General features: G+C 42.8%; 1 protein-coding gene across 1 annotated transcript in view; it reads right to left on the reverse strand.

Moving 5' to 3' along the window:
* NEDD4L (neural precursor cell expressed, developmentally down-regulated 4-like, E3 ubiquitin protein ligase) overlaps positions 1-12492 on the reverse strand; it is a 372712-nt gene that overhangs the window by 53597 nt on the left and 306623 nt on the right. Inside the window, exons 11-12 of the mRNA XM_018576257.1 lie at positions 7458-7631; positions 5534-5608 (exon numbers count right to left, since the gene is read on the reverse strand). Of these exons, the coding sequence (XP_018431759.1) occupies positions 5534-5608; positions 7458-7631 (249 nt within the window). The remainder of the gene's footprint in view (positions 1-5533; positions 5609-7457; positions 7632-12492) is intronic.

Here is a 12492-nt window from a genome sequence, read left to right on the forward strand (position 1 = left end):
CGTCCTCCCCCCACTGACCACAATGTAAGAGGGTCCTTCTCCCACTGACCACAATGTAAGATGGTCCTTCTCTCTCTGACCACAATGTAAGAGGGTCCTTCTCCCACTGACTGCAATGTAAGAGGGTCACTCTTCCAGTGACCACCAATGTAAGGAAGCAGTTCTCCACTGACTACCAATGTGAGGGAACAGTACTGCCTGGCTTTTTTTTCTGGCTATTATTCATTATCATTTGTTTCATTTCACTATTATTACTTAAAATAATTTGGTGGTATAAGGCAGCTCTGGGTGTCAAATAAGATAAGTACGACACATTGCTTATTCTTTTATATTTTCTAATATGTCAACTTACTGTCCACACTAATGTACCATAAGCTGCAGATATAACTATTAGCAAGGGTACCCTAAACCCTGAAAGTTATTTTATGGCATTCCTGTAAGGTTGAGAAAGACTGATACAGAGAAAACCAAAGTGGGGGCCTCCAGCTGTGAGAGAGGGGCACCAATGTAAGCAGCAAGCAGGATATTCAACCACCGACAAAAAACAAACTAAAATATCAGTTTTGTGAGCAATTGGCCTTCAGTAATCACAGATTTATCATTAGTTTCTGAAGTAAATAATTTTGATATTGGTATCAATGATTTAGTTGATTTTGAGAAAGACATAAACTAAATGACTCAAGATTGTACAAAAGAAATGTTTCAAGAAGGTATAATGTCCAATGTACACTCATGAAATCTTGTGATTTATCTAGTGGTCCTGATGACATTATGTATGCTCCACCCTATAGAGATTGTCACAACCTCTCCCTCACAATATGTCTGGGGCTTTTGTGTCCCTAAACATTTTCTTCAACCTCCCACGTGCTGGAAATATGCAGCCAGAGAGACTGCAAAAAACTGTAGTTTTTCAAACTAAGGTAAAACCTAAAATATTTCTTTATGTTTAGGCTACCACATGCCAGCTGAAAACGGAAATCAGACTTGCAGGGACTTGGGAGTACTTGCTACTATAGGTGATGGAAAATGGATATAGAACGAGTGGTCAGGAGGCAAGGCAGTGACACATTTATAGAATTAAAGACCTTAAAATGTGTTTTTAGTGTATGTATCTGTACAGCATGTTGCATCACATTAAAACTTTACTAATCTTCCCAGTGACGGCATTACTTTTTGGAATGGCCCTTTATAAATAAGCTCATAACAACATGCAGATGTGGCATTCTCTAATCCATCCTGAAGCTGGGCTCTGGAAACAGTACGACCCAAAGCATTTTTCCATAAGTGTTCCTGGAAAGCGTAGGTGACTTCCATCATGTTGTGGTGAAACATGAGCGAGTGAGATTTGAGTGATGGCATCTGCTAATAACTGACCAGTGACAGCGTAATTACACAACGTAACCCATTTAAAACTTCCAGCTTTGAAATTAAATGACTAGTGATTGCAGCAGTGCACACGTTAGCCCTGTGCTTACACATGGTGAATGGAAGAGATTGGTTAAGAGAGCCTGAGGGTCCAAGTAAGATTATTTATAACTTAAAGGGCCATATATATGCCAGCTTAAAGCAAAAACTGGTTTATCCTGCAAGTAAGATAAACGTTGTATCCTGCAAGTAAGATAAACATGGCAGCAGGCACCAAAAGTGCAACATGGATACCCACTGCCTCCCACATTGCAATATGGGCTCTCACTGCCTCCCATATTGCAACGTAGGTTCTCACTGTGTTCCACAATGCAATGTGGGTTCTCACTGCCCCCCATAGTGCAACATGCGCTCTCACTGCAGTTCCACAGTGCAAAGTGGGGTCCCACTACCTCACATAGTGTTATACGAGTTCTTGCTGCTTGAATGCAAAATAGGCTCTGACTGCAATATGGGTTCCCACTGCCTTCCATGGGACAATGAAGAGTCTTACTGCCTATAACAATACAATGTGAGCTCTCACTGCCTCTTATAATGCAATGGGGGCTCACACTGACTTCCAAAATGTGGGCTCTTGTTGCCTTCTGCAATGCAATGCAGGCTCCTGCTGCTTCCCACGATGCAATGTAGGCTCCTGCTGCCTACCACAATGCAATGCAGGCTCTTGGTGCCTCCCACAATGCAATGCAGACTCTCGCTGCCTCCCGCAATGCAACGTAGGCTATCAATGACTCTCACAAAAATAGTAGGCTGTTGATGCTCCCCACAATGCAATGACGTCTCTCAGTGCCTCCACAATGTGGGCTCTTCCTGTCTACCTCAATGCAATACAGGCTCTAACTGCCTCCCATAATGCCAAGCAGGCTTTCACTGCTTCCCACAATCCAGTATAGACTTTCGCTGCCTCCGACAATGCAATACCGGCTCTTGGCGCCTCCGACAAAGTAATGTGGACACTCACTGCCTCCTACAATGCAATGTAAACGCTTGCTGCCTCCCACAATTCAATGTAGGCTCTTGGTGCCTCACACAATGCAGTGCAGGCTCTTGGTGCCTCCCACAATGCAGTGCAGGCTCTTCAGCTACCTATTAGGCAGGTTTTGAATCAAGGAATTAGTTGTTAGCATATATACTGATAGCAGTCTATTGAAACTAGTAAAACACTACATAGCATTTGCTCACAAGCTAATTTTGCACATTATTTAGGTTTTTCATTGCAATGTACTTCTGTCACCCAGACATGAAGAATTATGAATATCTTTTCCTATGTGTGTCCCACTCCTTCTGCTCCTCAGGATGCTATATGTGACTACGGCTGGACAATAAAAAAAATCAGCTCCCGACATGCAACAGCAGCTTCCTCCATTCTGCCCCTCTGTGCTCTCAATCAGCAGCACACAGAGGCCCATGGACTGCATATCAGTTGCTCTCCTGTTGCAAGGAAGGGAAGTGTCTACAGCAACCCATGAACTTGATCATTTCTGCCAAAAGTCAATATTTCTGGTTGCTATGGCAACATCTGTATAATAAACCTCTAAGGGAATGTGTTATAGGAGATGTGCAGATTCCACAGAGCAGCCATTTTCCTTCCAAGCTTGATAAATATATCGTTGGGAATACTGCAAGATATTTCACATGTTGAGCAATCATGTATGCAAGTGACAAATAAGGCAGGTCTGTAAATGTCAGAGAGGTGATGAGATAACACCTCCAGGCATCAGGGAAGAGGGGCTGGAAATTTCGTATCAGTGATGGCTGTGGTTATGCCTCATGCTTGGTTAGCAAGATTCCTCAAGTGTGTGTACTGGGAACTTGGTATTAGGGTTGTGTAGACAAGAATTCAGGAGCTGCATTGTAAGAGTATTTGAAAAGCATTTTGAAAGGTTCCCTAGTATGTTGGCTGAAATTTGAACAAAATCTTAAAAGACAAATCCAGCCAATCTGTTTTATTTTAGTTCTGGATAAAGTAGGAACGTTTGTACAGTCATTCTGGTGAATATTAGAGCCTAACCAAACACAATTCTTAAAGAGACCCTGAATGGGCAACGTACCATCTTCTCTTGAAAGAGTACCTGCCATCTCGCTGATATACACCTTTGCTACGCTCGTCAGGGTTGGGAGTCCTAGCAATATGCAAGCACTGGGCCTATATTTTCTTGATGCTATTGTAACATTTTAAAGCCCAGAGGAATGCAGATTGATTGGAGTCTCAGAATGTTTGGCAAGCTCCATTTGGTGTATATATACTTAGAGCTTAGACAGGGTTGTTAATCGTAATGATTTCTTGCTATAGATATTAGGGGAAGGGGAAGTAGTATGCAGGTATTGTTACTTCATTAAACTTATGTCCTAAAGTACCTATTGTTACATATTTTTGGTAGTCCTATGACCACCACCTTTCTTCTGTACTCAACAATTAGAAGTGGCATTCTGCTTTGCTGGGAATGTCCCTTCAAGTGCATTAAAATTTGAATTTCCAGCAACTCTTCCTGTACTCTTCAGGTCTGTGATATTGCTGTGCAATGAAAAGGGACAAGGCTGGCCGTGATGTGGCAACTATGGAAATGACATTGCTTCCCAATCAGCTGTGATAAAGTTGGTCCACTGGGGGAAGAGGCACACTTGTAGTCTAATGGCTGAGGCAGGGAGGACAGGAGGGTGACAATATTGTGGATATTTCCATAGCCGTTTTACAGCATTGTCACCCTTTTGCAGGAAGACCAAACTATTCTGTCTCAGCTGACTCACTTATGGTGAGTTGATCTCCTATACAGAGAATAAGTGACTCTGGTACAAGGGCGGGGGAACTAATATGAAATTCAGAATCCAGTCTGCCAAATGCATGACCCAGCAGGATTTTTCTTAGGGGCCATTTTCATTGACAAAACTAGAGAAAACCGCAAAAGTTAGGAGCCAGCTGGATTTTTTTAAGGAACATTCGGGTGACCTAGCTTCTGGGATTTGTCCAGCCCTGCTCTAGTATGAGACATTGGAAAAGCTCTGATGTTACCCATCATGCGCATATAGCTCTTCATAAAGATCTATACTGTAAATATTAAACTTTGCAGAGTTCCTAAAGACCAACTTAAAAGGAGAACTATGGGGTCAGTGCTTTTCCCCATAGTTCTCTTAAGGGTAACGGAAACTAACGTCCTCCCGTCACCCAAAGCTCAGTATACCGCGAGCTACCGCTCACGGTATACTGAGATGCCGCAGTCGGAACGGATCCCGACAATGCTGTCTGGATCCACCCAGCTGCGTGAGTGACAGTTGGCTCTGCCTATCTAGAGGCAGAGCCAGCTGTACCCGCCCCCTCCCACGTCCGATCCGCCAGTCAGCGCTAGAGGATCGGACGGGGGGAGCCGTGAGTGACAGTCACGACTCTCTACAGGGATAGATCGAGAAGTGAGCGAGCAACGGTATATGTTCGCTCACTTCCCGATCTACTGAGCCGGACTGTGACAGTTTAATTGTCACAGGTCGGCTCAGATTATGAGGCTGAGTGAAAAGCACTCGCCTCATAATTCTCCTTTAATGCTGCATATTAATAGCCCAGACGTATTGCTGTGCCAAGATTTCCACCCCCACCAGACATGTGTGGCTACTGAAGGTGACAATTTGACAGCTGGCTCCAAATACTGCAAAAACTCAAATCAACCAACCGAGTGACTGCAATCGCTGTGACGTGGACTGTTCATTCTTTAGTACATTTAAGCAGTCTTACAGTAGCTATTATAAAACAGTAAAAAAAAAAAAAAAAAATGTCTTCAATTGATGAAATTTCCCCTTCAAATCAAGAAGAGGGCAACTGTGCTATCAAATATTTATATTTCAACTAACACTTTCAAAAGTAAAAAAAAAAAAAGTAACCAAAAGTTAGTGATCAAATAAATCAAGAAGAAAAGACCCCAAACCACCAAAAACTAAGAAGAAACACTGTGTGGCCTTTTTCCTGTTTACAAAAAGTTGCTGTAAAATTTTTGATATTTCTCTGTGACATCTTTTTTTTTTTCTCAAAGTTTGCCTCTGCATTAGCTATTGTACCACAGGAAAAAGAGCAAGCTGTGTAAACTACGAAAAACAGAGGGAAGGAAGGAGGGGGGTTTACCATGGAGAGTTGAGCCTGTTCCGCAACACTGTCGGTCACACTGCAAGACCGCAATCTCGTCGAGGGCTCCCGCTGCTGAAAAGACAAGATTTAGGAAACATTTGTTAATTTAAGACTTGAGCTAAGTCGTTGATAACATCCAATAGTGAGACCGAAGTTGTATTCGTATAAAAATTCACACCCTACAATCCCTAACGTTAAAAAAAATAAAAAAAATAAAAAGACATAAAAAGAATACATTTTCAAAAATTCACCACATGGGAGAGAGTCGGAATAATTGTTACCTTATGCCTTTCCCAAGCTCCTTGCTGCGGTGAAGAAAAAAACGTGGTGTCTGTGGTTAGTATATTATCCCTAAGTCAGACGAGCGATTCAGCTCAACCCAACAGGAACCCAGCGATAACAGCCCATTAATAGGAAGTGTCTAAAGGCAGTAGTCTGTCATTGTACGACAACAAATGGGCGGAGCCAGCCGTGACTTCACGGCAGACTCCGCCCATTTGTTTTCAACTTGCAATAGCGTTTTGGAAGGTGCGGACAAATGTCAACAGTTCTGCCTATCTGTTTACATTGGCCAGCATCTGTCAAACTTTCATTTTGTGGCGGCAGACGAGTCGGCGGGTGGTGGTTATTTTTTTTTTTCATTTCGACACGTAGTCGTGGACAACCCTGGACATCGTGATTGAGCTTTGGATTACCTCCCTGTATATCCATTATTGGGATTTTCTTTTTTAATTAAAGGTTTTGTCGAAACCTTTTCTTCAAATATAGGATTTTTTCTTAAAGTGCGGGCTCTTCATTTACTTTAACCCTTTAGTGAATGAGTAGGGGCACAAGTACCCCTTACTCATACACAAGGGGGGCAGCATCTGGTTGCCCTCTTAATTAAAAGGGGGTATCCTGATGCAAATAAGCCTCCCTGTCCACAGTCCCCCTGCAACCATTGGGTCAGGGTTGTGGCATAAGAGGCCCTTTTCCACATTGGCATGGGGACAAGGTTCTTTTCGAGGGGGGGCTTTGGGAAAAAACTCTCCCAATGCCAAGGGCATGTGGCCTGGGATGGTGCAGGGAGGAAGGGGTGATTTTCCCCCACTTTTGGGGGGGGGGGGGTCCCCCTTAACATTAAAATTTCTACAAGACCTAAAGGGCCTGGTATGACATTTGGGGGAACCGCCCAAACTTATTTTTCACTTTTAAACTTCTCTGAGGAGACATGCTGGTAGGTTGATTGTATCTAGTACGAGTGTGCTTATATGTATGTGAGATTTCGACCTTGCAAGCTCGAATAAAGAATAATGTGAATGTACAGTATGTAGAGCATTACGTACATTGTTGGCACTATATAAATGCTTGTAATAAATAAAATCTAGAAGATGCTAATGATCTAATGATTGATGGCACACATTTTGGCCATGTACTGTACAAACTCAAGGGGCAATTGGGTTCAAATTCAAATAGGCTTATGTAAGTTTTGGGGCTGTGGAAGTAAGCAACCAGAGGAAACTCAGAAGAAGCCAATGTGCAAGCCAACCGCTTGTTCAATTGTCCCAGTGCAGGTAAAAGAATGAATAAAGAACAGTCCACATTGTGATGAGACTGTCGAGACCTGAAGTCCAAAAGGCAGTCTGTAACGCGTAGGGGTGGGTATAGTAAAAGAGAGGCAGGGTTTGGGTGGATTTAGGGTGTGGCTAAGAGCATCCTGTTTTTTATTTGTCAAGGTTGGGATGCATACAAAGGCCTTATTTTTCCTGTGCTAAGGTTTTCGTGAATCAAGGAAGTTGCATCTGACACTCAGCTGGGATCTTTGTTAGATTAGGTTCCAGAAGTCTAATTACTGGTAATTTGTTGACACATAGCTATTTGCAGGCTGGGCATGTCGTGGTACAGAAGAGGATGTGTGCCAACAGCAGTTTTCATTACTTACAATGAGTGAGCTGAACTGTTCCCCGTTGGACTCAGAACTGATCTGTAGCCTCCGGTTGAGCTCCTCTGAAAGTTCCAGCGCGCTGGCCCGAGAGACAGGGGATGCAGGTGGTGGCAGAGATGCATTCAGAGTGTCACTGCTTAAACTCATTTCCTCGGAAATAGTCTCCCATGGCTAGAAAAAGAAAAAAGTAGTGTTTAGAGGGGAATTTCTGCCTCTACTATATACATTCTTGAGTAAATGATGCGGCTGTAAGAAAATACACTGTGAGATGAAATTGCCACCAGGAACTGGTTTGTTACTTATATCTGCAGCAATGAGGGAATCCACCTCCATTCCACTTTAAGCACAATCTATAGTCTCTAATACCAGGAATAAAGGTTTACCACTGTGTGAGTGATAACACTTTGATTAGTGAGATGGTTCTGCTGCTAAACTCTTAAGGTGCCCATACACTAGAGGTGCACCGAAATAGAAATTTGAAAAACGAAACGAAACCGAAATAAAAAAAATGTCAGGCCGAAACCGAAAATGTTTTTATTTAAATGTTTTCAAAACTTTTAAATATTTAATTTTTTATAAACTTTGTATTTTGTTGATATTTATTTGTATTTATGAATTCATTTTTATTAAATATTTTTATTTTTTACTTTACTTTTAGGGGCTTGGGGGAAATATTAGGGGTCTAAACAGACCCCTAAAATTTCCCTTTTAAAATAGAAAAAGAGATTGAGGACACAGAGTCCTCAATCTCTTTTTCTGCAGGCCCTGTTAAAAATGAAGAGGAATCCTCTGAGTGTTCCTGTTCATTCATAACATGAGGACATAGTATGTTTACTATAGCCACAATCATGAATGAACAGGAGGGGATGCAGATCACTTACCATTCACTCATAATTGAGGATATAGTCAACATACCATGTTCTAAACTATCTACAAACACTCAGCTATCACTGAGTGAGTGATCTCGCTCTCCTCTCTGACACGCTGTCACAGGAGGCTGAGCGAGCGGTGAGAGCTCAGCCTCCTGTGACAGCGTGGGCTGTCTCCACCCCCACACCGCTATGCCGGACTGTGATAGGAGGCTGAGCGGTGTGGGAGGAGAGACACCGGCCGCTCACAGCGCTCTCCTCCCGCAGCGCTCGGCCGGCTGTCACACTTTCTCTCCTCCCCGCTGGGACACAGAGCAGCGCCCAACGGGGAGGAAAGAAACCAGGGATGCACCGCTGTATAGGCAGAAAAATGGCACTTTCGGCATTTAGCCAAAAGTGCAATTTTCGGCCGATATTTCTGTACATCCCTACCATACACCTTACGATTATCGTACGATTTTCGTATGCGATCGCGTAAGGATGATGGGCAGTGTACAACCGCAAATACTGTACAATCGATCGACCTTTGACTAACCAGCAGGTTAGAAAACTTCAGTCGATCGTACGATTTTCGCAAGGTTGGTGGCGCTTCCGTATGTCAAAACTTGTATGATTTAAACTGCACATGCGCAGACGAAAATGCGCACGGTCAATTACCGCAATTCGTCCAGGTGCTTTCTTCTAATTACCACTGATCCAACCTTGCGATAATCGGGGCAGGATGGGGCAGCAGTACGAAAATCGTCTCTTGGTCTCTGGGAACTGGGTAAAGTTAAAGACAAGGAAGACAGGACCTGTCATAGTAGATGGTGCCTAAAGCAGAACTGAACCCTCCTATCCACTGAGGATGGTGCTAGGTTTGCTTCTATTTAGATCTGCAGTTGCCATGATGCTACACACATGACCAGCTACAACACCAGCCATTTCAAGGCTTGAAAGATCTGTTGAGAGCTTACATAAGCACACTGGCAACTGTGACAGTTCTCACCAGAGGCATGCCTTGAATGCAACATACACTGCACATATACTAGTAGGCAGAATGTAAGTAAAACACTGCAGAAAACCACACTGTTATGCTTGCTTAAGGATTTAAAAATATTTAATGAACATTTCTGACTTTAAAAAAAACCACACAAAAACACCAAAATGTACTATTTATACAGATATAATTTAGAAATGGCACATCCTTCAAGACTGGTGTATGATACTATTTTTTATTTGGTACTATATACAAAATCTGCCCAGTGCCGTCTCTCTGTCCAGTCAAGCTTACTGTCTATTTTTGGAGAGCAGAGCGTGGAGACTTGACTATCATGTCCAAGGTCACAAGAAGACGATACTGGTATACTAAACTGAGCAGTATAATGTGTCTCACTGTGTCATTGTTAGACAGCAAGTGTTTTTAACTGCAGAGCCCCCAAAAGCATGACGGTGGTGTTTTATGGTTTAAGTGACATCAGCCCACACGGAGGGGTCAGCTACTTTTGCTGGTTGGCCTATTTATATGTAGCCAGCAGTTACATGTGTTTTAACATTTTGAGGGACTAAACGGCTTGAATGCCAGTCTGTGCCTTTGGACACATTTATCTTCAAAGGACGAGACTTTCCCCACTTGCCCTGTCTCCCCTATGAAGGCATCGCAGCAATGCACTGCTTAATGGCATTCCTTGGCTCGCTCCATTGGAGAGCCTGGCTGATGGGAAAGGAAACATGGGCACATACATAATATGATGTCATCACCTGTGCCACTTAAGTCACGTCTCCAGCAATGAGATTAGCAGTTAAAACTTCTAAACATAATTGTGCGCTAATGCTAATTGGTTTCCTGGCACTCGGAGGGCTCATAATATGCAAATTAGCTCTTTGGGAACTTGATAGGTTAGTGTCTGTGTTTTCCTGTCTAAGTGGCAAGATGATTGACAGCAGCTTAGTGAAGCACAAGAGGGCATCACCTATTTTTAAGAAAGTACATCGCATGGATCACAGATGAATGTACCTACAACCATCAACACTTTAAAATATGCAGTCAGTCTTGTAGATATAAATGACTTACATTCAGGAGGCCTAAGCTACTTGAAGATTCAAAGCTCTTACAAAGCAATGCACATGTAGTAAAGTGTAGGGGATGCTATACTTCAGAAAACCCCATGAATCTGCAGTTGCTATATTTTACAATGTAATAAACACACAGAGCAACAGGGGACAGCTAAGGAGACCTAAAGAAAACATACTGCAAAATTGTGGTTGGTAATACTCCACTTGAATTTTAAAGTGGGCATCTTCAGGTTGGACAAAAAAAGCTGTATAACTGTAAGACAAAGCACCCATGGCCTCGTTTCTACTAGCAAATTAGCATTCTGTAAAAGCTTTACATTTACTTTCTAATACTTTTAGACATACAATAAAAGTGTATTGCATCCAGTGATGAGCTCGGTTCTGTGGGTGCTCTGTAGAGACTGCACACTAACAGCCCTCAGGGGTAATATAACTGTACAGGTAACAAATATTGACCGATCGCTATCATATTCTCCCAGATAAGCTGGCACCAGAGGCCAAGTGTATGCAACATATCCCCTTCCCTTAAGACTAAACAACAATGCTTATCCAGTTTCCCAAGAGCCCTGTAATCACATTTATGCAGTAATCTAGCAGGGAAGACATGAAAAGACAATGGAATTGTTCTTGCATTCCTGACTGTCTTGTGATGCTCATAGGCAGACTGATTAAAGTGGCACTGAACTGTAAAGTAGCCACCACTCCAAGCTTGCGCCCGGGATGGAACACAATCTCAATACAAATTAATAAACTAAATTGTGAGATGCTAGTCCATCACGGGAGCGAGCCTGGATAGGTGGCTACTACAACACACACAGGGACCATGGGGAACAAAAGTAGCCCCCCTCCAGAAGGAAGGACAGTGTCAGCACCAATTCAGAGATGTTTTGAGGACCTACAGCCGAGTGATACACAAATAAGGTACATTTGTGTTAATAGTCAGGGTATTTAAATGCATTTCTAAGATTTAACAACTGTGTTTAGTGTCACTTTAAATCTATTCATGTGCTCCTGAATACTACAGGTACAGTGACCCTAATTCGGTCACAATGCTTGCAAATATCTAGCCCATGTACTGAAATGAGGAAGCCTTTCTGATAACCTGGCATGTTGTGCTTTGTGTGTTTGTGAGATTTTTCTTTGCATGGCAGAACTAGGCAAAGAAGGTCACCTGGTAATTGTCATTGCAGGTCCAGCCCCTCCCTCTCCCCCTGCGCACCCCTCCGGTTATCAGACAAGCAGAAGAGGTGTTTTGTATTCAGGAGCCTGAGCAGATTAGCGAGCTCTGCGCCACTGGGTCCGCTGCCCTGCTCTGTAATAACCTCCAAGTGATATTGCAGGCTGTAAACAAGGAATCAGCCAGGACTCCGAGTCTTTAAATGGATTTCATACATGCCAGTTTGGTACTTGATACATTGGTGTGTGCATCAAAACACACAGTCTCCACGGTGAACAACAGGACCACTGACAAGCCTACCAATGTGTCCCTGAAATGACCTAAATTCCAGAAGAACACAAGTCTGAGGGAATTTGCTAGCAACAAAGCAAATGCATATGTGGAAATACACCACAAAACAAATAAATCAGTGTGTGTGTGTGTGTAGAAGAATGCCATGCTGTAAAGAAGGCAGGTAGGGACTGTGCTAGCTTTTCTTTTTATTATGAAGGTTTAAAAGTATTTATGACCATGATCATAACCATGAAATTAGCACTGACACCTGTATCATTAAAGCGTAAAATAAATATGGGGCTACCCTTGTCAGCCCTCTTCTAAATATTCTAGTTGCTTGACTTCCATACCTTCAGACACTGACCCAAGCAACAGCATACAACCTGCTGTTTCATGTATAGCTAGTGGTCTAATCTGAAGTGTGACATCGGCCTAAGTGTACCTACTTGCACTCGCCCCTATCTTGCCAGCCTGTTTTTCTGCTCAGTATATCGGCGTGTCATTAGGTAAAGACACCTTGATTCCTGTGGGACCCTAGCTAAATTACAGCTGAACTCCACTACATGTTCACATCAAGCTAGAATGTTCACATTTTGATAACATTTTTCTTGGTGGCCCAACACAACAATAATCAAAAACATTATTCCACCCACCTCGG

Source organism: Nanorana parkeri, unplaced genomic scaffold (genome assembly GCF_000935625.1).
Source record: "Nanorana parkeri isolate BGI_ZX_2015 unplaced genomic scaffold, ASM93562v1 scaffold61, whole genome shotgun sequence".
Classification (NCBI taxonomy): Eukaryota; Metazoa; Chordata; class Amphibia; order Anura; family Dicroglossidae; genus Nanorana; species Nanorana parkeri.